We start from the raw sequence: 27,492 nt of genomic DNA, 5'->3' as shown, positions 1-27,492 counted from the left end.
TCGTGTGATATCATTTATTCAGCATAATAATATTACAGATATCTGGCCCTTGGAGTGTGCTCAGCAATGTACCCATCATTAAAATATCTCATTGACATGGGAACGAATGTTAGCATTCAAAAGTTCATTGGCATCAAAGCTGTTTATTTTGTCCCTTCAGCTAGCAGCTGCATCACACTGACATTCACAAGCTTTGCATATTTGCGTTTTAGAAGTTTGTTTCGCTAGAATCATATACTTAAAAAGTGTTCACATGCCATTTCTTTTTCCAGAGTATATTTTATTTTAACAAATGTTACCTATTATAAAATAACATGGATGGATCTTTGTTCTTGGTTATCTTGAATATAAATGAAAAGTAAAAAAAAAATCACTCGCTCTAGTCCATTTTATAATCCTTAGGCTGTTCTTCTAAGGTTGCTGTCACTGATCCCTCGCTGTTCACTGCTGCCAGTGAAGAGGCTCAATTACCTGTGGACAAGACAATCTATTAACATTCTGAGTTCTACTGAAGAGTTAGCTCTTTTTGTCTCCATAGATACTGCCAGAGCTGCTAAGTGCTTCCAACATTATTATTTTTAATCATCATATGGGTCTCTTTCCAATTTGAATTGAGTACTGTTCCAGCTTGTTAAACTGTTGCTTATGTACCAAGCTGAACACAGGCTTCAATTATGCACAATTTCATTTTCACTTTTCAAAAAAATACCAGCGATGGAGCCAGCTATGTGTGGCCTTTCGTATTGTTCTTTATTCATTCATTCATTCATGGGATGAGGGTGTCACTGGCTAGGCCAGAATTTGTTGCTCGTCCCTAATTGCCCAGAGGGCAGTTAAGAGTCAACCATATTGCTGTAGGGCTGAGTCACAAAAAGGCCAAATGAGGTAAGGATGGCAGTTGCATTCCCTAAAGGAAATTGGTGAACCAGTTGGGCTTTTTCAACAATCAACAATGGATTCACAGTCATTATTGGATTAATTCCAGATTTTTAAAAAGTAAATTCAAATTCTACCATCAGTCATGGCAGGATACAAATCCAGGTCCCCAGAACATTACCTGGGTCTCTGGATTAACAGTCCAGCAATAATACCATTAGGCCACTGCCTCCCCCTAGTTCTAGAAGTTATTCAGCAGGCACAACTAGTAGAATCTTCAGTTCAGTGAGTCAGGGATTTAATTCATATGCAATTGATGTTTTGGGAAAGTTTCAAGAACGTATTTTACTTTTGCTAACTTTGTCTTTATTCACCATGTAGCAGATTTCCCCACCTTTCTTACAACCAGGTTAAGTGGCTGATAATGTGCACTGGAGAAAATGTACACATTCCATGCATTTGTGAGACTAAGATCATTTTTCCTCTGAAAACATTTGCACAAATGATTTTTCCACATTTCCCACACTAGGAAGTGAATATAACGGTGACATGCATTATACTGTAAAATTCCAATACTTGGTAATACAAATACATTTTTAATATACATATTACCTTGTAGGCAATGCAATTTTAAATCTAATCCCAATAGGTTAAAATTTCAAACGAACAACTGAATAATTATTTTTATGTTTGCAACCACGGAATTTGTAAAGTTTTATACGACTTAAGAGGACAGATATTTTCAAACAACCTGGTCAGACATACTATGACACACTTCTAGAATAGGGGGACTTGATCCTGGCCTTCTGGGACACTGTGCCATAAAAGCTTTAAGAATATTAGATGATGTAACTAACTACTGTTTCAATTGCAGTAACTAAGCACTGTTTCAGTTGTATCTGCCCCCTAATAATTGGCAGATTTCAAAATTGTGAAGTAAGTAATATATCTACCTGAACAAACATGGGATCAATGATTTGGCCTGAAAGAATTTCAGACAAAGTGGACGTCTTTTCCACCTGACAAAAAGTTAATGAAGATTTTCCCAAAGCCAAAGATTTCTGTTACCCCAACAAATATATGATTACTTTGTATGACATAACCAAGACTTATACGATGTGAAAATTATACATTGTAAAACACAACAAACAACACATTTGGAAGTGTATTATAAATTATCCAGTATAATGTGTAATTATTTATTAAGGCTGAGAAAGATAGTCTCTTGATCAGTTGGGAAATCAAGGATTACAGGGAAAGAGCAGGAAAGTGAATGTGAGGAATGCCAATCAGCCATGATCCTATTGAATCCTGCTCTTGCTCCTATATATTATGGTCCATAGTCTTGAGTAGCTGTTTGCATTGTGATTAGTCTGAATATCAAAATGAGGGAAAAATCAACTTGTAGCCAGCGGCATTCCTGCTCTAGGCTCACTTTTGTTTTTAAATAACAAAAGGACCCGAAACATCAGCTTTCTTGTTCCTCTGATGCTGCCTGGCTTGCTGTATTCCTCCAGCTCCACACTTTGTTATCTCTGACTCCAGCATCTGCAGTTCTTGCTATCTCACTTTTGTTTTTATGTCGTTTCTCAGCCAAAAACCATTCCCTTTGAAGATACTAAGAGGCAAGCAGAGAACTCTTCTGTCATTCAATCTTTTCCTTCTTCCCACTCTATTTCAGTCCTTCCTTTTGTCCTTTTCCAGTCCAACCATTGCTAAAATCCTGTTACATCTCTAACTTTACCCAAAGTTGATGAAAGGACATTCATTACCTGTGGCATCATCTTTGTTTCTGTCTTCACAGATGCTGCAAGACCTGATGAGTATTCCAATATTTTCTGTTTTTATTTCAGACAACTAACTCCTGTTTGCTGCCTTCTCACAATAGCCAGCAACAATAGGCATCTGTAAAACTGTAATCTTGGCAATGGACAATTGCTCATATTATCTTTCCTTCAGGTATTTTGGCAAGAAGAAATAGGCAAAAGTATACTAAGATGAAATTTCAAAATTTATCTATCTCCTTTTTCCTCTGTATAAATTTGTTGGCAGATCTCTCATAACATTGCTTAGAGTGGCTTAGAGGTTATAATGGGATCAAGGGTATTATGTTGAGTAATAATAGCAGGGGTACGGATATATCTGCTTTGGAGAACCAAAGGAAGGGAACTTCAATGTCTTACAGCAGAAAGGAGACAGGCTTCAACCTCAACATTGGAGAGGAAGGAACATTGACAGAAGATCTGGGACCGTTGGCAGAGGCACGCTCCTATCCTAAGGAATTGGAGAGGAAGGCCCTAGAATGCAATAGTATTGGGGTGAGGGAGGGCAAGGAGAGATCTTAGAGAGATTTCCGGGTCTCAGAGTAGTCAGGAGGGAGATCTCAGGCTTAGAACTAAGAGGGATCAAGAGGGAAATTGCAGGTTCTGAGAGCTTTCTAAGCTGTTCTGAGATTTAAAAAGATGAAGAATGGTAACTATCAGAATGGGGATCTCCCATATAAAAATTGTATCAGGTACTTCTCTCACTAACACCTGTAGGAGTGAGGCTCTGAAAACTTGTTTTCGAATAAACCTGTTGGACTATAACTTAGTGTCATGTGATTTCTGACCTAATATAATGAGACAATTCCATTCTTCCATGCACCAATGTCCCAGCAAACAGTGTCAGCTGAAGCAGGATGAACAATTGACCAGTCAGGAATAGAACTCATAAATTATGGTTTCAGTGTCTGGTGGAATTTTTCTTTAAAATCTGTAGTCACGGCCATAACAATTATATTTTTGAAACACAGTACATTTGGATTAATGGAGATCTAAAGGTCTAAAGTATGGCAACTATCATGAAGTTATAGAGGATATATTTAGTCTACTTTCCAACAGTTTCTAAAACTAGTTACAATTTAGCCTCAACAAAGACGAATGAACAAGTCAGCTGCTTATTTCTGAATTCAGGGTAGTATATCGCAAAAGGGAATCAAAACAGTAAATGAGAAAAAAATCACAATCGTATTCTGATAACCTGTCTGATACTCTTCAGTCGAACATTACATTCTGCATTATTACAATCTGACTGATACACTTCAGTCTGATGCTACATTTTGCATTGTTATACCTTGATTTATATCCCCAACATAAATGACTGAAATAAAGTGGTTTTGAGTAGAACAAAAAGAAAATGTAAGTACATAGAAGAGTTGAGAGACTTATGCAAGTATTCGCAAATACTAAAGAAATTTCCTGATTTCCCATACAGCCAGTCCACCTTTATTGTCATTAGCAGAGTGATGAATGGGCACATCTCGAAGTATTGCCACAGTATCAATGGGACTGAAAGATCAAGGTCAACTTACTTTGATTCTTTCCCTGAGAATCTGTTCTCCTTCATGTTCCATGAACTACAGATATAGTTGACTATTATTGGCTTCTGATTACTACAGAAAAGTTCTATTTTCTGATAAGAAATTCCTTTGAGCATACTACTGTAGAGACCACTACTATTTTTCCTTTTTGTTTTGTTTGGAACTGTGATTTGAAGTTAAGAATTGAACTTTGAACAGCAGCTTGTTCTAAAAGAGGAGAGAACAAAGACCAATGTTTTTTTTTGGGAACTGGCCAGGAAAATAACACAGTTTAATTACCAATCTAAGGACACTGTAGACAAATCGGCACCACATTGTTGCTATGCTTAGGGCTGGCAGCTGGTTGGATATTAAAAAGAGAGCCAGTTCTGAGGGGGTTTTCACAGGAGACGGTGTGATTTTTGGAGGTTTTCAGAGACTGCTGCTTTGCTTTATTCTCACACTAGTTTCTCTTCAGTTATTGAACTAGAAAATTACAATTTTTTGTTTTCTCTTTCTAAGTTATCCCTTAACTGTGTCTGTCTGTCTCTGAGAGTGGTTATGATCGAAGAAGCTTAGGCTATAAATCATAGGTATTAATTAGATTATCTTGCCATCTGTGTTCTGATAAAATTACATCATTAATAATAAATTGGTAATTTTTGTTTAAATTATAAATTTGGTGTCCAAGATCTATTATTCATAACCTATGGTTAGGAACAGTTAGGTAGTTTAGACAGTCATTGAATGTTTTAATTTCACTGTTGTGAATCCAGTGATAGTGAGGTTGATTGATTTGGCTTGCTATCCCTGTGTCATAGCATTTTGGGGATATGGGCTTCACTGGGTCAGCATTTATTGCTGATCCCCAGTTGCCTTTGAGAAGGTGGTGAGCTGCCTTATTAACCTGCAGCAGTCCATTTGATATGGTAGACCCGCAATAGTGTTAAGTAGGGAGTTCCAGGATTTGATCCAACAACTCTAAGGAATGGCAATATATTTCCAAGTCAGGATGGCGACTGGCTTGGAAAGAACTTGTAGGTGCTGGTGTTCCCATATAATTGCTGATCTGGTTCTTCTGGATGGCAACGGTCGTGAGTTTGGAAGGTGCTATCTAAGGAGTTTAGGTGAATTTCTGCAGTGTATCTTGTACTGATACACAATGCTGTTACAGACCATTGGTGATAGAGGTATTTAATGTTTGTGGATGTGATGCCAATCTAGTGGGCTACTTTATCCTTGATGGTGTAGAGTTTGTTGAATGTTATTAGAGCTGTACCCATCAAGGTAAGTATGAACTAATCTATCACATTCCTGACTTGAGCTTTGTAGTTGATGGACCTGCTTTGGGGAGTCAGGAGGTGAGTTATTCATTGCAGTATTCTTAGCCTCTGACCTGCTCTTATAGCCATCATATTTATACGGCAAGTCCAGTTCAGTTTCTGGTCAATGGTAACCCCCAGGATGTTGACGGTAAAGGATTTAACAATGGTAATGCAACGGAATGTCAGGGGGTATTGATTAGAAAGATTCTGCCGTGTTGAAGATGTTCATTGCCTGGCACTTGTATGGTACAAATGTTACTTGTCACTTGTTAACATTTGCACATGGTCAGTCAGTGCAGGGGAGCAAAGTCAGTTCAGAGGGTTTATTAATTGGAAGTTGGAGGGGTAGAGTTTACTGGGGGTCAGTGCTGTGGTAGGGATACTGAGAATGTTAGTTATGCAGATTGTAGGTAGCATTCTGGGATGCAGAGAAGATATTAATTGTAAAGGGGGATAAACTGAACATATAAGCATGGCAGATGATAGAACATGGGAAGGCAAAGGGTACAAAGTAGGGGGTGTAATCAACTGTCACTACCACTCTGACTTCGATGGGGGTCAGTCCATAACTATGCTTAGCATAATTAAGCTGCATGCCTGGGCCTTGGGGTAATGTAGGGTGATGAGCAGTTAAATAAAAGGGAGTTGGATGGGAATGTAGTGAAGATCAAATCTGATGTGGTTGATAGGAAAGGCAAGTAGAAAGGAACATCAAAGTTTGGGGGGAGTGGGTGGTCACTAGACCAAGAAGCTGAGCCTTAACAACTCACTCCATGACACATGACTCGTGTTTCCCCCTTTCTCAATGAAAATGCATGTGCACAGTCGAAATGTAAAATACCTGCGACCACACCTGAGTGGCTGGAGTAAGTTTGTTTTTTCCCCTGAGGGAGCAGGCTTTCCTTTTGTGCAATCACATTACTGCGGAGCTACTTTCTTTCTGATACCCCAATGGATCCAGACATAAAAGCTGTTGTGTCTCTACAGCCACTGCATTAATGACATCCACACAGATGGATGAGAAACACATGCCCCTGGGAAGCTCAGAACCTGCATCATCCTCCGGGGGATGTAAACCAGCATCGTAATGAGGAGTTTCAACCACAGGGGCCCTGATGATGTGGCAAAGATGCAGGAGATCCACAATCTCATCACTGATCTTTTTCCTGCCCTGCTGTGCATTCCTTCTAAGTCTGGAGACAGCACTGAACTCGGTCAGTAATTGTCTTCCAGTCAGCTGTGTTTGGTCCTTTAGACAGCTTTGGTAATCTCCCAGGTAGGCAATGGCCTTCCTCTCGGTCACTCTAACCAGCTCCAGGTCCATTTCTGGAAAGCAGGCTGATAATTTTCCATTCTGAAACGTATTGATTTCCTAAGAGGATAGTGTGTGAGGTAGTCCTTGGCATGTAGCATCTGAAGTGATGTGCTGCTGGGCTTTAGACATGGTTTGTACACCAGAAGATCCCAACACCAGAGGAAGTTTCACCTCTCGTCACAATTGTGTAAGAAAGCTGCCAAAGAGGCTGATTGCATAATTAATGAGGTGGGAAGCAGATGATCGTGTGAAAAACAACACTGTGGGCCGTGATGAAAACCTGCCATGAAACTCCCTGAAAATAACAGCCCTTTGCTTCAGAGGTGGGGTAGATTCTAACAAATCCTCCACAAGCAGTAAAGATTACTTCTGGTGGGTTTTTAGCTGATAAGTATTGCAGAGAGGAGTTGGAAGGAAAGAGAAAGGGGGCAGCAGGCTCTTGTTTTCAGATAAATCAAATTTTCTCAGTCCAAACATGCAATAGTCTTATTCATTCTCAAACTGGGCCTTGTAACTTCTCTGAACATTCCCCAGATTCAATAACACAATCTAAGATCCTTGTTCCTTGTAGGCGCAAGATTGCTGCTGCGTACACAGTGCCTTTTCCTTAAGTGTACACAGTGCCTTTTCCTTAAGTGCCTTTTGTTTAAATAATCATGTATTAACATAGATTCACATGATATTTTTTAAAACATTTGGGATCACATCTCTTCATTACATCTACCACAGATCTTTTGTCTTGTCCCACCCACCACTTGCTCAAAATTTATTTCATCCCCAAATTTCCCCAGTTCTGATGAAAAGTATTTGACCTGAAGTAGTTAATCGTTTCACTCTCCATAGATGCTGCCAAACCTACTGAGTATTTCCAGCATTTTCTGTTTTTATTTCTATTTTTGTTCCTTTCCAGAAGTTTAGCACTCCAAAAGTTAAATTTACAGACTTTCTGGCACGTATACTGTGCAAGTGTTTCATTACCTGCTTCACAGAATCACTGACATTGCTAAAGAAGTCGCATTCTCAGAATTACCCAGTCCTAAAAATGTGTTGGCTTTCCTTAAATAACAATGTGAAATTAAGCATTTAGGTTTTTTTAAACAAATGAAGGAAGTGTCAATTTTAGGATTCATTGAAGGATATAAGAGATTGTGTGGGATCAGCATCATGTGCAATTTTGGTCACCTTTTCTGAGGCAGTGTGTTCTGGCTATGGAGGGAGTGCAACAAAGGTTTACTAGACTGATTTCTGGGATAGCAGGACTAAGGTATGAATAGAGACTGGATCAGTTAGAACATAGAACATAGAACAGTACAGCACAGCACAGTACAGGCCCTTCAACCCACGATGTTATGCCGACCTATTATCCTACTAAGATCAATCTACCCTGCACACCCTACATTTTACTATCATCCATGTGCCTATCCAAGAGTCGCATAAAAGTCTCTAAAGTATCTGACTCCACTACCACTGCCGGCAGCGCATTCCAGACGCCCACCACTCTCTGTGTGAAGAATCTACCTCTGACATCTCCCCTATACCTTCCTTCAATCACCTTAAAATTATGCCTCCTTGTAATAGTCATTTCCGCCCTCGGAAAAAGTCTCTGACTGTCCACTCTATCTATGCCTCTAATCATCTTGTACACCTCTATCAAGTCACCTCTCATCCTTCTTTGCTCCAATGAAAAAAGCCCTAGCTCCATCAACCTTTCCTCATAAGACCTGCCCTCCAGTCCAGGCAGCATCCTGGTAAATCTCCTCTGCACCCTCTCTAAAGCTTCCACATCTTTCCTATAATGAGGCGACCAGAACTGAACACAATATTCCAAGTGTGGTCTAACCAGACTTTTATAGAGCTGCAGCATAACCTCGCTGCTCTTAAACTCAATTCCCCTGCCAATGAAAACCAACACACCATACGTCTTCTTTACAACCCTATCAACTTGGGTCGCAACTTTGAGGGATCTGTGGACGTGGACACCAAGATCCCTCTGTTCCTCCACACTGCTGAGAATCCTGCCATTAACCCTGTATTCTGCATTTAAATTCAACCTTCCAAAATGAATCACTTCACACTTTTCTGGGTTGAATTCCATCTGCCACTTCTTTGCCCAGCTCTGCATCCTCTCAATGTCCCGTTGCAACCTACAACAACCCTCCACACTGTCCACAACTCCACCAACTTTCGTGTCATCGGCAAACTTAGTTACCCACCCTTCCACTTCCTCATTCAAGTCATTTACAAAGATCACAAACAGCAGAGGTCCCAGAACAGATCCCTGCAGCACACCACTGGTCACCGAGCTCCAGGCTGAATACTTTCTATCCTACTCTCAACCACAGAAAGTGGTTGAGTCCAAAACATTGAATGTTTTCAAGAGGAGATAGAAATAGTTCTTAGGCTAAAGGGATCAAAGAAAATTGGGCAAAAGTGGGAACAGGTTGCTGAGTTAGGTGATCAGCCATGACCATATTGAATGACAGAGCAGGCTAGAAGGCTGAATGGTCTACTCCTGTAACTGTGTTCTGTGTTTCTATCACAGATAGTAAAGGCTTTTCTGGCCCCATACATTCTTATATTCCTATAATGCGATCAGCCTCTTTACTCTTTGCAATGCTTGCCAAATTTTCAATGACCTTTAAGAAAGTGACTACCAAAATTGCATCCAGTGTCACATATTTGGCTTTGCAAGTGAATAATACAGTTAAAATTAAGTTTTAAAATACCTTTGCAACATATTTTAATATTGGAATTATGCTCATTTATTATGGTTTCAGATTGATTGGACACTCGGTATCTTCCTTTCCACTCATGCCAGCGAAACCCATTCATCTCACTCAAAATATGATCATTAATCCATTTGTAAATCACCAAGCTACACATCACTCTCACCAGCAACATAAATTACTACTAGGTGTATTTTTCTCCGTACCACTTATTTCTAAAAGATGCTGCAAAGATACTCCTCTAGAAATTCCCCAGTCAGATGAGATCCCATTCCCAACAAATCCCATGTTCATTAATCATTGTCTTCTGCTTTCCATTGTTATTTGTATCTAGGTGCCTAATTTGTCATTAATTTATTTTAAATTCTGAGAAACAAATCATCGTCAATATATCTGAAAATTGAAGATCTTTGTACAGTATTAGCACTTTATAACTTAGTTAAAATCTTGGTGAATTCCTGTAGATTTACAAGACAAAGCCAGTTGTAAAAGTCTATTGATTGTTTTTACATTGTCTGATATTTAGGTTTACACTGATCATGATGGATCCAGATCAGGTAGGCCACTTACCTCAGTGCCCAGAGTAAAAGAGCCATCTTCTTTCATCCCCCGACTCCTGATAGAGTCTATGTTTTTCATTCTCACCATCTAACCCAAACTTCACTCATAATGTTTATCACTCTCTGATGAGGAACATAGAACAAGGAGTATGCCACTCATCCTATCAAGTATACTCCCTCCATTTGTCATCATCATGACTGAGTGAACATTTCAATGCCTTTTAACGACACTATCCCCATAAGCCGTTATGCCATTGGTAACCAGAAATCTGTCAACCTCTACTTTAAATATATTCAAAGACTAAGCTTCCACAGCCCGCTGGGGTAGACAATACAAAAGATCGTCACCCTTTGAGTAAAAGCAAATTATTTCCATTTCGGTCTGAAATGGCATCTCCTTTAATTTTAAATTGTACTCCCTGGAACTAGACTCCCCAACCTAGGAAATCATCTTTTCTGTGTACCCTGTCTATCCTTTTAAGTGTTTCAAATGTTTCAATTAGATGACCTTTCATTCTTAGAAACTCTACAGAATACAGGCCTGGTTTGTTTCTGAGCACACAATAGTGTTAAAATTGTAGTTGCTGCTGCAGTCCAAGGTGCAGCATTGAAGTGCAGAAGTGTCCTGTAAGTGGATCGGAAATGTGCCTTGAGGGTTCATTAGAGGCTGACACATATTGGATGCAAATACCCGTGGACATGGGATGCGTGTGGATGATATCTATGGAAGATGTCCTGAAATGCTGGTGCCAATGTCCAACATGGAGGTTATTTGGAGGAAGTGGTGAGCTCACTAGCACCTAACCTGATTTCCCAATGTCTAGTTTGGTAAGATCACAATCAAAATATAAAGGCAGGAATCATTCCAGAATTGACAGAATTTGGAACATGATTACCAATGCATTGACTACCTATTAGTCACTTCCTTCAACATTCTACAATGTAGACTATTAGGTCCCAGAGACCTTTTAACTCTCGGGTCCATTAATTTCTCCATTATAACCTTCATATAAATATTAATTTCCTTCAAATCCTTATTCTCTATGGATCTCTAATTCTTGGAAATTTATTGCATCTTCTTTAATGAAAACAGACAAAATAATCATTTTACTTCTCTGGCATTTTTATATTCCCCATTACAAATTTTCCTGACTCTGCTTTTAATGGAACCACATTCATTATCCAAACATTTCAATTTTTATATACCTTTATAAGCTTTTAGAGTCCATTTTTATGTTTTCTTTTTTGCGAGGTTGCTTCATATTTATTACTGTTGATCAGTCTTTTGGTCCTCCTTTGCTGTATTCTAAATAATTCCCAATCCTCAGATTTATTACTGTTTCTAGCTGCTTTATAAACCTTTCTTTTAATCTTATCTTAATTTTATCAGCAATGGTTGACTTACCACTTTTGAGTTTTTGCACCTTGAAAGAATGTATAGTTGCTCTAAGTCATGTAGTTGTTCTTTAAAGACTGTCCATTGCCAATGTACAATCATGCCTTTTAATGTATTTTCTCAATCCACCTCAGCCAATTCATACCTCATGCTTTCATAACTTCCCTCATTCAAATTTAACACACTTGCTTGAGATTGGATTAGTTCACTTTCAAACATAATGTAAAATTCTGTCATTCTGATTAACGATGTTCTGCTGATATCAACACCAAATTTTCCTCTGTCATTTTGCTTTATTCATTCTTTGAATAGGAGCATTTGTTGCCATTCTTACATACCTTTGGGAGAGCTATGGCTCACTGCCTTTTAAAGCTCTGCAGTTCCTTGGGGTGTGAGCATTTCTACAGTGCTGCTGTTTTTTACCCAACCAAATAAAGAAATGGCGATAGAATTCTAAGTCAGAATAAAGTCAGCACGGCTTGGTGGTCCATTTACAGGTGGTGGTGTTCCCATGCATTCACTATCATTTTCCTTCTAGTTGAATAGCGGTCTCCAGTTTCAAAAGTGCTGTCAAAAGGAGAATCGGTGAGTTGCTGCAATGCATCTTGTAAATGGTATGCACTACTGCCATTGTGCTCAGGAAGTGGAGGGAGTGAATGTTTAAAAGGTTGTGGTTGGGGTACCATTTCCAACAGGCTGTTTTGCCTTGCATTGTATCCAGTGTGTCCCCTTTTTCTGATAAACCCTGAATTTGTGCTCCGGATTAACTTTACCTATACTATTTAATATCTGTATACCTTCATAAAGTTCCCTATCATCTCTTTTAAGATATCCCAGAATAGACTGGCATCCCTAGCACTTATACCACCTGGTGAAAGTCCGTTCTGCACCCACTCAAGCACTGTCAGTTCTGAGCTGCCCTGCACATGATATTTGCCTTGAAGTATTGGTGGACAGTGTGATGCAAAGGAGAACTGTTGTCTTCTCAGGACCAGCAGAGGAGGCCATGACATCAGACTCTGCCAACCTGATCCAACGATTGCTACTCTGGTCAGTGTAGTCTCAGCTGTCTGGAGCAATGCCCAACACTCTTTGCCAGAGTAAGTGCCACTATTTTTCCTCCACTACATCTCAGCAACTGCACCCACCTCCCACCAAGACTCAAGATCTAACATTCTCACTAACACATGCAACATCTTCCGTCACTCACTCTCATCTCCTTCAAACCCCTACACTATTAATCTTGCAGAGCCTCTGTGCTGCCTACTCACCAACTTTCCCCCACCTGCACCAGAACTAACAGCTGTGTGACCCACTGTCATCTCTCTAATACCTCCATTTCCTTCTTTCCAGGAGAAAGCAGGCCACAGTAGGGCAGAAAGAGCTAAGACAGAGTAGTAAGACAGCTAAGACAGACGTAGTACCTGACATTCAGCTTTTCAGTCCGTGCCAGGAGATAATCCTGATCCTGATCACTCTAAACGGCTGACTGATCACGTCCGACAGTTTGGACTGGTATCAGACACTGCCCTTGACTTTGTGTACTCGGGACATCCCTGACTAAAGAATATGTCCCTTTACTTGACTGAGGACTGCTGACAACTATGACAAGCTTTCTGGCTTTGAGTCTGTGTGAAATGGCATGGCAAGACAGAAGTACTATGAGCCTGATAGCTATGGCTGAGGACGCAAAGCATTAAAAAAAGGCAAGGCAAATCAGGAGTATTGTGAGCATCAGGCAGCTTAAGGTGGGTAATCGTCGAGAAAGTAAGCAAGCAGTCCTGAGATGTAGTCTGGTCCAATCCGCGAGATGCATGCAGGGAAAGGCATTCAGATTGTCTTTGCAGAAGCATTCCAATGACAGTTATCGGTACAAACCAAGGTGCAGCATGGCGCTGCAGCAGCATGGTTCAAGTGGATTGGAGATGTGCCATGATAATGCAGAGAAGCTGACAAATGTCCAATGCCAAAATCCATTGCTGTGAGGTGTGTGTTCAGAGATAGAGGTCTGGAGTTGGAAGCAGCAAGCTGGAATTGCCAGGTACCTGCTCAGATTTTCATGTCAAGAATTCTTAGCAACTATTTGCTTTGCGACAGATGGTAGAATAGGACGTTGCAAATTAATAAGGTGAGATCTGCAGTAGATCAGTAGTTAGCACTGCTGCCTCACAGCGCCAGGGATCTGGGTTCAATTCCAGCCTTGGGTGACTGTCTATGTGGAGTTTGCACGTCCTCCCATTACCCCGCTCCCCCCCGCCCCATCTACCGGGTGCTGTGGTCTCCTCCCACAGTTCAAGGATGTGCAGGTTAGGTGCATTAGCCATGCTAAATTGCCCATAGTGTCCAGGGATGTGCAGTCTAGGTGTTTTGGCCATGGGAAAGGCAGGGTTATAGGGTAGGGTGGTGAGTCCAGGTGGGATTTCTTCAGAGAGTCAGTGTGGACTTGTTGGGCCAAATAGCCTGTTTCCATACCACAGAAATGCTACAGATTCTATTCTATGGATTGTTCAAGCAGGGTCATCTCAAATTCTGCTCCTGGGTTTAGTGTCGTTTGGGAAGCTGTTCTGTTCTGTTCTTGAAATCCCACTAATGGGTATCTCGCTGCTCCCTGGCAACAGCTTGTCTCAATACACAGAACTCTATTAAAAAGTGTGATATGTTGCTCCCAATATCAAGCAAGGCCTCACTGGGCTTCTCACATGATTCTCCAGATTTCTTGTCATAGTCAGGTTATTCAGGCCCCTAAAAGATTCTGCCCATAGTAACCAGCTGAACACTTTGCTTCACAGAAGGAAATAAGATGTACATCAGCTGCTGCAGAGGATTGGTTAGTTTGGTTGGCTATGTGGCTCCAGAATTTGGTTTAGATTACAGCCATCAGTGCAAATCCCATCTGTGGCAAACTTAGAGCCTGCCTTTGCACCCTGCACCTGAGAGTAGCAAACAATCACTGATGGTAGAAGGCTGTTTGTGTGACTGGAGGCCAGTGTGCAGTGGTGTACCACAGGGATTGGTGCTGGGTACCTTATCGGTCATGACATATATATAAACGACGTAGATGAGAATGTTGGGGGAATTGATAAGTAAGTTTGCAGATGACACAAGGATTGGCCGGGTGGTTGACAGGGAGGAAAAAGGTCTTAAGTTCAGGTTAAAACATCAGCGGATAGTGAGCCAGTAGCCTTCCTCTGGGCAAAGCACACATGAATGAGTGAAGAATGAGTTGCTCTGACCCTCTATGCTATTTAGTGTCATTTTTTTTCCAATGTGATCTACATGAGGCGTAAAGTTCAATTAAATTCATTTCTGTTTCAGAATGGGTTTTTTTAATGCAGCAACCTAAGCAGACTGTCAATGAACAAACTATGCTGGTGTATTCCTCTCACTTATGACAGTGAGCGAAAGACTAATGTCAATGTTTAGAGCACAGTTTTACTCTTAATTATTTATGACTTAATCAATGAAATATCATCCTTATAATTCAATGCTCATCCTGTAATAATATGAAACAGCTGCAGAGAGGATTGTACGTTTCAATAAATGGCATTAATTCGTAAAATTAAAGTCACAATAGAGCTGCATTTTCTATCTGCTTCTATCAAAATAAATCCAACATTTACATCAAAAGTATTGAAAAACTCTGTTTCAGATAGGACAATATAATACAGCATTAAGCCATAAAGTCTCAGCTTTAATGCCTCTCCTTTACACAGCTAGCCAGATTGAGCAGATGTTGTGCCAGAGAATTAGGCTCAATAGTGATGAAGTAGATAAATGGAAAATGTGCCTCAAGTGGTTCCAATACCCTCTAACTACTTCTCCCCACTAGAATGTTATATATGTAGATACTGATTTAAGTGATCGTCACCTGATTCCATACCTCTGCAGAGCTTACTGTTCAAGGCCTTAAACAAAGAATAGCTACTTAGTCAAGAAACTGTACCTCAGCACAATTCACTGCCTTAAGAAGAGATCAATGGAAGAGAAACAAATATGAACTATGAAATTTTATCAACATTTCAGTGTTATAAATGGAATCAATGTTATGTAAGAAACAAAGCAAAATCTGTGCATGATTTATTTATATTCCACCCATCGTCACCATAATCTTCATTATGCATAGTTAGAATTTGACAGAATTGAATATTGATTTTTTACTAACAAAGCTCCATTTATTCAGTTGGGCTATAAAACCATAGCCACTATTCATTCTTCTTGACTTTATGTTTAGTCACATTCCCAATTTCAAGCTTTCTGATGTGAACACTTCATTTCTTCCCAGGGGAGCTTGGAAAACCAGAAATTCCAGGCTTTGTTGACTTCAGCCCATTAGACTTAACACCAATTAAGCACTTTTGTAAAATCCTTCAAATTTATTTCATTATAACCAATATTTGGTATTAAAGGAATATTGTCATCCTGTAAGGCCTTACAGGCGTTTTTATTGAGCTTGTATATATCAGTGTGTGATGACAATGAAGTACATATGTAAATACGTCACTGATCACATCTTGCCCAAGCTTGGATCTTAAATCCTCCATTGCAGCATCTAGTTGACTCCTAAGTGATTCCAATCTTTTCATTGTCACGTTTCTATTAAATGTCTATTTTGCATGTTAATAAATCACAAGTTAAGCTCAAAACAAATTTTTTGATATCCATTCTTTTATCTGGTTATGACAATAGATGGAATTTCCCCTCCTTGGTGTGGCAGGTGAGAAAGGTGGGAAAATTCAGTCAGAATAAAAAAAATCAGAGTCTCAATGTCAAAAAAACCTTTTCCAATTTTCCCCTTAAGCCTTAAATAGTGACATGTTAATTCCATGCATTTGCATCTCACTAAAGTCTCAAATCATTTTATTTGGATGCCACTTCCATTTTTTTCTCTTTCCCAAGAAACCAGATAGCAAAAAGTGCAGGTATCTGGCAGCTGCACTACATCAAGTGCTTGTCCTTGCTATTATCCAACTGCTTCTTCATAACAATAGCCACATCCTCCTTGGCCTTTTATCCATACAAGTCAGCAGCTGCAAATAACTAGCCTCATCATATCATCATGCCTGCCCTTACACACCATTTCATCTCTTCGGCACTTTGGAGTTCATGGTCACCAATTGTTTGCATGTTTCAGTCAGGTTTCTTTTTACACAAGGACACACACTGAAATCATACACCTGCACAGGAGCATTTTATAGCTCTTAACTTGCTTTCTTAGCACTCAATCACTGTGCACTTACTTGAAGGCAGTCAGCCTCTGTCTCTAAAATAAGTCAGTCATTGACCAACAGCTAAAAATGTTACATTTAAACTGGTAGGCACTGCTTATTATAAATTATAATGATTTACAAACCCTTCTCTCAGGAAAATCATCATCATCCTCCTCAATAACTTCCCTCTCTGAAAGGATTGTATCTCCAGTAATGTCATCAGTTTCCTAAAACAAAATTGAAAAAAAAATGAGTGCTACTGACAGAATAAAGCAAGTGTTTTTACCAAATTCCCACAAAGTAGGCTCAAAACCAAATACCAGACAACTGTAATCTTGAGAGTAAAGAGTTATTTAATGTTACCAGTTTATATGTTAGATTATGTAAAGGAATTGGAATTAACATTTAATCTAGATAAATGCAGGAAAGCAAAACCAAAGAATATTTTGTCAATCTTTAAACTTAATTGATCATGTCAGCAAATGAGTTTATAAATGCAAATTTTACCACTACTTTGCTGTACTATTTTTGGAGCTAATAGTCAAGTTATTCATCATACAAATTATCAGATACAGATTGATGCGACTACCCCTATTCCACCTGAGGTGTCTTATCCAATGCACTACTCAGCTCAATTTCCCATATTAGTCTTCCTTGGGTTTTAATGAATAAAACTAGCCCAATAACACTGCAATAAACGTATGAACTACAAAACACACATTACTTTTGATGCTTATTGTTTGCAAAATGTGGGAACCTACTTGCTCTTCATTCCAAACTGACAGAAACAGAAATTCAAAATTTTAAAATTCCAAATTATACATTTATGTCCAACTACTTTAAATTGCTAAATAAGCAACAACTTATATTTAGAAAGCAGCATTAAAATACAAAGTCCCAAGGTACTTTGCAGGAGCTTTATCAAACAAAATTTGACACTAAACTATTGAAGGAGACTATTGGACAAGTCACCAAATGCTTTGCAATCATGAATGTTGGAAAAGAAGGAGTGGCGTGGAGAAGTTAAGAGATGTAATTTTAGAGATTAAGGCCCAGGCATTGTCACCAATAGTGCAGCAATTAAATCAAAGATATGCAAAAGCCCAGAAATGGGCCCATCAGTAAGGGTTGTGGGGCTAGATAAATTCATGAGTAAGGAGGGAACTGTAAACGAGTATGAGAAATGTAAAACTGAAGCACAGCTAAGCCAGGAGCCAATGCAGATCAGAAAATAAGGATAACGCATCAAAAGGAATTGGCACAAGTTGGATATGAGTAGGAAAATTTTGCATGAATTCCAATTTATGAAGGGTGAATCTAAATAGAGGAAATCACAAAGGTACAAGGTGTGGGACAATAAGAAAAGGAAAGCTCACTCTCGTACACTATTTTTCCCCTTTTAATCAATCCCTTTGTCCTCCTTTGCTGAACTCTGAACTACTCCCAATCCCAATCAATGGCTATGATAAATTAGGGGGCATTACTTAAAGGGATGACAGTGGATAGGCAATGGCAAACATTTAAAGAGTGCATGGAGGAACAATAACAAATGTTTATTCCTGTTTAGCACAAGAATGAAATAGGAAAGATGGTTTAGGCATGGCCATCAAGGGAAATTAGGCACAGTATTAGATTCAAGGAATAGGCATATGAATTGGCTAAAAAGAGCAGCTGACCTGAGGATTGGGAGCAGTTCAGAGTTCAGCAAAGGAGGACAAAGGGATTGATTAAAAAGAGAAAGATAGAGTTCAAGAGTAAGCTTTCCATTTCTCATTGTCCCAGCCCAACTCCAGACTCAGCCCCATCACCTGCAAGTTCAAATCATACCAGAGCAAGTAAAGTTCAGGCCATACACGTGTCAGGCAAAAACTATCTTCAACAAGACAGAAAACAATCACAGTCTTTGACATTCCTTGGAATTATCATCGCTGAATCCCCCACTATCAACATCTTGGGATTACCACTGACCGGGAATGAAACTTGACCGCCCATATAAATACTGTGACCAAATTCAGAGGCTACGAATTTTGCAGCAAGTATCATTGCACCCCAAGTAAGCTACCTCAGCACCCCTTTCTCAGGATAATTCAGGATGGGCATTAAGTGCTGGACTAATCTGCAATACCCACATCCCATGAATGAAATTTAAACAAAACAAAACCCACTCTTCCTGATCCCAAGCCTCCATTCAAACTGTCATTCTCCTGCTCCCCTCCCTACTGCTGCAGAGTTCAACAAGGAAAATTACTGACCTCAGACACAACTGCACAATGCTAAATGAGTGCATGCTGCTTTTAAACAGACATGAACCAGATTTAACAAAATTCTTCTACATCACTGACATTACCTTGAAGTTAAGATGTTATGTAAAAAAGTTTTACCTATTGAGTAATCATGGCATGCAAACATATTATAAATACAAATCTGCCACATGGTGGCATGAGACCCATCACACTACTAACTTTATCTCTGTGTCACAGCCAAAGAAAAGTGAAAGGAAAAAAAGTGAAAATTTCACATCCCACCTATTTTGGTCACCCCAAACACCACGTTTCCCCTTTTACAGCCTGTATAAAATCATCCTTATCAATTCAAATCACATTGTGACAAGTCATAAAATTGAATTCAATAATAATGAGTTTAACATTGTAAACCAGAGAATTTTTATAATCAAGCAATTTTTTTTCAGAAAATGTCACCTTTATGTAATTTGTTTACATCTGATTTTAGTCCATGAGCCTAACAAGCAACTCCAGTATACACATAATTGCTAGTAGAACACTCAGCATGTTGGGAGCAATAGGCCAATATTGAAAAGTTAGTCTGTTAGGATGAATTAATATTCTCAAGTTATTCTTGGTTATATGTGGTGGTCAAGGCATGCTGATTGAGGACATGCCTGGAGACAAATAAATTGATTGGTTTGAATTATGATAACACCTGAAGAAAGAGTGGCACTGGGCCAAATGATATTTTTTAATTCCAAATTTTAAGTTAAGAGTGTTTCAACATTCACATCAAGGGCAAGAACTGAGACAAGAGCACTGGTGTAGTTACCTTTCACCCACTCTGATATGTTGCAACATTCGCAACTAGTGCCTAAGTTCATCAACCTTGAATCAAAGTTCCTGGAGTAGCCAGCACCTACTGTAGATGTAGTTACCATGGATCGTACTGGCATCCACAAGCTCCCATATATATTGTGCATAATTCTAGACACCACACATTAGGAAGGGAGTACAGGGGTGATTTACAGGGCGATAACAATTATGTATTGAAATTGGGGGTGTTAGGATTATTTCTTTAAAACAGAAAGGCAGGGAGATCTAATATAGACAGATTCAAAATCCAAGTTTTTAATTGAAAAAAAAAAAGACATGCCATATAAATTGTTCTTCCCTTTAAAATTGGGCATTCTTGCAATTGTGTCCTGATGAGTGAAAAATGAATCATTCCAATGGCATGTTTTCCTGTTTTCAGCAATACTCAGGTACTATACAACCAAACCACTGTTTGTATGAAGGACCTCAGAAGAGCAAATAAAGAGAATTTGTTTCTTCCGGCAAATGGATAGCTAACCAGATTTAAAACAATTATCAAAAGAAGTAGAAGGAAAGGAGAATATTTTCACACAGAGCTGTTAAAATATGGATTGTACCACATGAAAGGATGATGGAAAAAAATTCATAGGAACTTCAAAAAGTTAATCAGACATGTATTTGGAGACGACTAATTTGCAAATCGATAGAGAAAGAGATAGATATGGAGCTAAAATTAGACACAGAAACACAGAGAACCAGCGTGAACACAACAGACTGAATGGCTTTCTTCTGTGCTGTACAAAATCACAACTGCATTTTTTTTAAAAAAAGGGGAAGAAAGACCATCACTTCTGGCTGCCTTGTCTGACCATAGCGACTGTCCCAAAGCTAGGAATATACAGGTAGCTACCAAATTATAAAAACTTTTCTCAGAAATAACAGCTAAACTTTGCCAGTGTATGCACTTTAAGGTTTTAAATAATAAGCCACAATCAAACATAAACCCAGTTTGATAGCTAAAAATCTTAACTACATTTCAAATACCAGACTACTTGTAAACAAAAGTCACCTGGTATTCTGAATAGTACTGCAACATCCTCTTGGGAGAATCTAAAATGAGGGGTCACTCATTTAAGACAGAGAAAAGTAGAAATTATTTCTCACAGAGGATTGATAGCCTGGAACACTTCCTCAGAAGGCAGTAGAGATAGAACCTTTGAAGACAAGAATGTCGAGTCATGGTATCAACCTTGATCTTACCGAGTGGTAAAGCAGGCATAAAGGGCTGGTTGGGCTACTTCTGTACCTAATTCCAATGCTTGGATGACCGATTTTAGGCCAAAGTCAAATAATTATTTACACTTTTTCTATGTCCTGCATCAATTACATTCTCCACACGTAATTCCATCAGTCTAGCACAATCACAATGTGTCTACACCTCTACTGAATTAGGCATTTACCTGCTCTATTCCCACAGCCCTGAAAGTTTATTTCCTTATATCTGATTTCATTTTAAAATCATTGATTTCTTTCAATCACACTCGTGGACCGCAAGGTCCAAATGATTGTCTGCCTCAGCCTTTAATATACTTAATAACACAGCCTCACAGCCCTCTGTAGTAAAGAATTCCCCAGATTACTACTCTCTGAGAGAAGAAATTCCTCCTTAAGTCTGTTTTAAATGGATGACCCCTTACTCTGAGATTATGCCCTTTGGTCCTAGACTCTTCATCCAGGGGAAACAGCTTCTCCACATCTACCTTGTCAAGTCCCCTAAGGATCTTAGATGTTTGAATATGTTTCCCTCTCATTCTTCTGAACTCCAATGAGTACAGGCCTGACCTATTCCACCTCTCTTCATAGTAAAAGTCCTTCCGTGCACAGGATCAACCTAGTGAACCTTCTCTGCACCGCCTCTAGTGTTAGCATATGTCTTTTCTTAGATAAAGCCAAAAACTGTGCACAGTTTTCTCAGTATGGTCTAACTTGTGCCTTATTTAGTTTTAGAAAGATTTATGTTTTTCATATGTACAGCATTCTCTATGAATTACAGGCCAACATTTCATTTTCCTTCCCTATTACCTACTAATTTGTATGCTAGATTTTTGTGATTTATACTTAAGGATCCCCTAATTCCTGGGTACTGTAGCTTTCTGTAGTTTTTCTCATTTAAACAGCAGTCAGCTCCTCTATTCTTCCTGCCAAAGTGCATAACTTCAATTTTCCCACATTATTTTCCATCTGCCAAGTTTCTGCCCACTTATTTAACCTGCTTGTATTCCTCTGCAGACTCTGTGTTATCCTCACTACTTGCCTTTATACCTATTCTTAAGTCATCTTCAAACTTGGTGATAGTACATTCACCCGGAATGTAATATATAGTAAATAATTATGGCCCCGGTACTGATCCCTGTGGCACTTCACTAGTTGCAAGTTTCTATCCTGAAAATGCCCCCTTTATCCCAATCTTTGTCTTGTTTTTTAGTCAATCCTCTATTCATGCTAATAGTATGCACCCTGGGCTTTAATTTATTAAGTAGACTTACATGCAGTATCTTATTGAATACCTTCTAGAAATCCAAAAAAAAGATCTACCGATTCCCCTTTATCTATCCTGCTTGTTGCCTCCTCAAAAATTTCAACTAAATTTGTCATGCATGATTTCCTCTTTATGAAGCCATGGTGATTCAACTTGGCTATATAATGTATTTCTAAATGCTCTGCCATAACATATTTCTAATAGACTCTAACATTTTCTCAATGACAAATGTTAAGCTAACTTCCCTACAGTTATCTGATTTATGTCTCCCTCCTTTTCTGATAAAGGGTGTAACATTGACAGTTTTCCAATTCTCTGGACTTTTCTGGTGCCTTCAATAGTTGTTGTATTTCATTCTTCCCCTCGATTTTCCCCTTGCTTATTTAGTATTTTTGGAATGCGAATTGTATTTTCTACCATGAAGACTGATGCAAAGTATTTATTCAACTTCTCTGCCATTTCATGGTTCCCCATTATTGTTTCCCCAGCTTCATTCTGTATGGCCTATATTTACTTTGGCCTCTTTTCCTTTTTATATGTTTAAAGAAGCTCTTAACGATCCTTTTTATATTACATGTTGGATTACCCTCAAAGCATATTTACTTCCTTTTGTTTTTGGTCACCTTTCATGGTTTTTCAAGTGTTCCTTATTCTCTGTCATACCACAAAACTTTTCCAATTCTATGTCCATTCTTTCAATTTGAGGCTATCCTTAACTTCCTTGATTAACCATGGTTGATTAATCCCTTTTTAGAATCCTTTCTCCTCACTAAAATATATCTTTGTTGGAGTGACATAACTATTTTCTTAAACATCCGCCATTGCTCATCTACTGTCTTTTCTGCTTACCTCTTTTTCCAGTCCATTCCAGCCAACTCTATCCTCATTCCATTTAATTATCCTTATTTTAATCTGATTTCTCATTGGACGTAGGCATCTCTGTCTGGGCCAGCACTTATTGCCCTTCCCTAGCTGACCTTGAGAAAGTGATAGTGAGCTTCTTCTTGAACCGCTGCAGTCCATGTTCTATAAGTACACCAACAATGCTCTTAGGGAAGGAATTCCAGGATTTTGATCCAGTGACAGTGAAGGAAAGGCAATATATTTCCAAGTCAGGATAGTGAGTAGCAAGGAGGCACCTTGCAGATGACAGTGTTGCTATGTATCTGCTGCCATTGTCCTTCTAGGCAGAAGTGGTCATGGGTCGTGCTGTACAAGGATTTTTGGCAAATTTCTGCAGTGCATCTTGTAAAGACTACACACTGCTACTACAGAATGTGGTGGTGAAGTGACTGAATATTTGTGAATGTGGTACCAGTCAAGTGGACTGCTCTGTCCTGGATTGTGTCAAGCTTCTTGACTCTTATTGGAGCTACACTCATCCAGACAGGTGGGGAGTATTCCATCACACTGCTGACTTGTGCCTTGTAGGTGGTGGACAGGCTTTGGGAGTCAGGAGGCGACCTACTCACTGCAATATTCCTGGCCTCTGACCTGCTCTTGGATTAATATGGCAAGTCTGGTTGTGTTTCTGTTCAATGGTATACCCCAGGATGTTGATAATGGGGATACCACTGTCACGCTAATAAAAGTTTTCCCATTCACTTTTGTTCACATTCATTCTTATTCTACAAGATAAAATCTTAAATTTTTGATTAGCACTTTGAAGCCAGTTATGCTTTCACAGGCAGAAGTTTGTCGCTGATCATATATCAAACATATTATGAAATTGTGGCCCTACTATTCATCTCCCACCTATTGCATCAATATGATCTTTGCTTACCTTATCAATTTTTTCGTATTTGTGGAAGATTTTGTCTCCAACCAATTCTTCTTCATTTTCCTCATCGTGGTAATTTAAGGGCAGGCTGTCAAAGTCAACCACCTTCACAAAACCATCTGAGTCACTTTTAGCCTCCTGAAATGTTGTACAATGTTCCAAAAAAAATTAGAATTGAATCACATTTATTGTTTGTGATATCATTACCATCTTTTTAATTATTGATTAAACATCTGCAAAGAGTACAATTGAATCCTTGCGAGCTAAAGCCAAATACAAACAGGATCTATCTTGTGAAAAATAGAAAACAGCAAAGTTTTTTTAAAAATAAATTTGAATAACCTTACATGTTTAACAGGATAAAGTCATTTGATTTTCTCCATTATATTTTGGATAGCTTTGAGGACCACACAATGAACAGACATGTAGACAAGCTACTCATGATCACCCAGTCTGGTATTAGTATTGTAGTAGTGTTTGTGATTTCCCTTTGAGAAAGTCTGTGCTCAACGTCTTCCCGTAGCAACATAAATAAGGTTGGGACCAAGAGGCGTGGAGGCTCTCTGTTGCATTCAATTGCCTCACACACAATGTCTTGTCACAACTGTCTGTGCACTAACACAGGAGAATGAAAATCGATAAAAAACAATTTTTGGCTGGTATTTCATTTCACGTTCTGTATCCTCAAGACTATAACATTTTAAACAGAGCTATCTACTGTTATGTGATCCAGGAAAGTGAAACCAGAAGTCTTCACTATAAAGTGATACACACAAAAAAATGGAGTCAACCCCAAGTCTCAGGCTAAACATTACCTTTTTTTTTAATCCAGTCAGGGGATGTGAGCTTTACTGGCTATACCAGCACTTATTGCCCGTCCCTAATTGCCCTTCTGAAGATGGTGGTGAGCTATCTTCTTGAACCACTGCAATTTTAGCGGTGAAATTACTAAACTACAGTTATACAAGAGAACTAAAATGTCTAAAATTTTATATCTCTTCTTCAGAATCTGTTTGAAGAGAGGAATGAGTTGCCCCACATGTAAAGGAACAGGATTATGATTTCAGTATTTAGCTTCAATGATGAAATCCCCCATAAATGTCAAAGTAGTTATAGGAATTCATTTAATAACTTTGATCTGACATTACTCACTAATACTGACAAATTTGGGATTTACGTTCAGGTAGGTAGGTGAACACATCATGCATATGTGATAACGCCACGGCAACTTACAATTTTTTAAATGGACTACCAGTTGATGAAAAGTGCTTCGGGTATGTCTTACAAGGTGTCTCAATGAAACCAAACTTAAACCACATTGTAATTATATCTCAGATTTCAGATGGCTAATGCAAACTACTCCAACTTCATAGAATCATACAGTACAGGAAGAAGCAATTTGGCCATCATATATGTCAATGCAACATCAATGAAAACAATATCCAATTGTCCTACTCTATCGCTCTTACCTTTTAGCACTCCAAATTTGTCCATAAATACTTATCTAATTCTTTTTGACTATTGCTATCCAATCTCCTTCCATCACCCTTTCAGGCACCACAACCCAGATCATCATAATTCATTGCATTTAAAAAAATCTCATCTCCTCTCTGGCTATTTTGACAGTTACCTTAATCTGTGCTGACCTCCTCACCTGTCATTGGGAATAGCTTCTCCTAGTTTACTTTTATCAAAACCTTTCACAGTGTGAACTTTTATATTAAATCTTACTTTATTGTTCTTGCTGCATGGATACAAACCCAAATTCTCTCATCTCTCTAATTAACTGAAGTCTGACAACCCTAAAATCATTCCATAAATCTCCAGTTTATCATTTCTACATTCCAAGTTTTGTGTCGTCTGGATACTTTAAAATTATGCCCTGTATACACATTTTCAGACCATGCATATAAAATGGGTTGTGGTTCTACTTCCAAACCCCCTGGAGACATCACTGTAGTTTCTTCCAATTTAATAACCAGCTGTTCAGCACTATTCTCTGTTTTGTCCCTAGCCAACTCACACAAGATGTTTATTACATCACTTGAAAATTGAATCAGCACTTTTGTCTAATCCACTGAGCACCTTTTCAGTAACTTAAAGTTTGTGACAGTAAGTAAACTTCTAAAATCATTGGGTCAGGTATTCTACTAGTCATGTAACATTGGTCTTCATTCGCCCTCACTAAGATTAAAATATTGAAGGGGAACAGTAGCTGATAGTGGTGGTAGGACAGCCCAGCTCCTTTATGATGTCATGAGGAAACTGCTGTGACACTGGGGCAGCTACTGCGAGGTCATGAAATGAATTTTGTTGTCAACAGTTCAGATTTAACTGAAAAATGACCACTTGTGTTGCATTCAAGGTGGTAGACTTGAGGTAGCAAACGATTCCAACAAGGCTGATAACCAACTAGAGGTGCCCTCTCAATGGAAATGATGCCCTCCTTCCCTATATCTGTAAAGCAAAACAAAAAGAATAAGTCAGCAGTTTTAAATTAAATACAAATTAAAGCAAAATATTCTTAACAGTGAAACAGTGTCAAACTAAGAGATACTAGCAATTCTTGCAAACATTAACCATGACTATCCAAACCAAGTACTTATTATACCTCGTTTCATGAGTTTTGTTTTATTTCAGGGAGTTTGTTTCCAACAGTAGTATTTGTATTAAAGACAGTCAGTCACTCCCTCCTTAAAGTGTTATCCAAGTCACTCTGCTGGGTGCTGAAATCTTTCATTGTAATTGTGGTGGTCATTTTACTCCTGAGACTATCATCATTGCTTTCGATTTATGCTCTCAGGATAAGGAAAGATGTAATATACACAAGACAAATCTACTCCACTGAGTAAATATTACAACCCCACCCCACTGTCCTTACATCCCTCACGCCGACAATCCAGTATTCTTGAACTTTGCAGTGTTCTGTTTTCATTATTTGTAATACATCTATTTCATAAAAACGCTAAATTGATTGAAACCTCTCCAGCTCACCTATTTCTATCCTGTCGTCTTCTCCGTGTTCATCAGAAAAATCTTTACTCCGTGCTGCCCCTTCACTTACCAAGGCTGCAGGAGCGGCTGTGGCGAAGGGCAGGAAGAGAAATAGAGCCAAATACAGCATCATTTCTTGTTCAGCAAAAGAGTTACCAGAGGTACCCGAGTGTCTGTTTCCTTCAACACTTCGCGTGGTTTTTCTCCTGGTTTGAATGATGCACCTTGGTCTGCGTTCCAGAATCAGAGGCTGCTCGCTTCCCCTTCCATCCAGAGCAGCCTTGACGTCACAGAGGAGGGACTCAACAGGTCTCCTAGCAACAACCATACAACAAAGGGATCAAACAGCAAATCATTGAAAAGGCTAATTGATGTGACTTGCCTACGTCCTGT

The 27,492-nt window shown here is 39.0% G+C and overlaps 1 protein-coding gene across 2 annotated transcripts; it reads right to left on the bottom strand.

Annotated features, from left to right (window-relative positions):
* On the bottom strand, window positions 1-27,492 carry LOC109933250. Of its 2 annotated transcripts, XM_020532219.2 has the most exons (4): window positions 27,170-27,442; window positions 24,109-24,243; window positions 16,889-16,972; window positions 1-471 (listed from the first exon to the last, which is right to left on the bottom strand). In XM_020532219.2, the coding sequence occupies exons 1-4, from the start codon at window positions 27,425-27,427 to the stop codon at window positions 442-444; spliced, it is 507 nt and encodes a 168-aa protein (XP_020387808.1). In that variant the 5' UTR covers window positions 27,428-27,442; the 3' UTR covers window positions 1-441. The 2 variants fall into 2 exon arrangements, with proteins under 2 accessions (XP_020387808.1, XP_020387809.1); XM_020532220.2 differs by lacking the exons at window positions 1-471; window positions 16,889-16,972; window positions 24,109-24,243 and adding an exon at window positions 24,488-26,562 and having other exon boundaries at window positions 27,100-27,492.

This window comes from Rhincodon typus, chromosome 37, assembly GCF_021869965.1.
Source record: "Rhincodon typus isolate 14 chromosome 37, sRhiTyp1.1, whole genome shotgun sequence".
NCBI lineage: Eukaryota > Metazoa > Chordata > Chondrichthyes > Orectolobiformes > Rhincodontidae > Rhincodon > Rhincodon typus.
The sequence above is the reverse complement of the archived record's forward strand: the minus strand, read 5'-3'. Positions and strand labels throughout refer to the sequence as shown.

Excerpts from the sequence above, each read along its gene's own strand:
- LOC109933250 (XM_020532219.2), bottom strand. The coding sequence starts at position 27,427 with ATGGTTGTTGCTAGGAGACCTGTTGAGTCCCTCCTCTGTGACGTCAAG. Across the intron at positions 16,973-24,108 it reads AATACGAAAAAATTGATAAG|GAAACTGATGACATTACTGG; the intron begins GTAAGCAAAGAT and ends ATTTTGTTTTAG. Across the intron at positions 472-16,888 it reads ATGATTTTCCTGAGAGAAGG|GTAATTGAGCCTCTTCACTG; the intron begins GTTTGTAAATCA and ends TCTTGTCCACAG.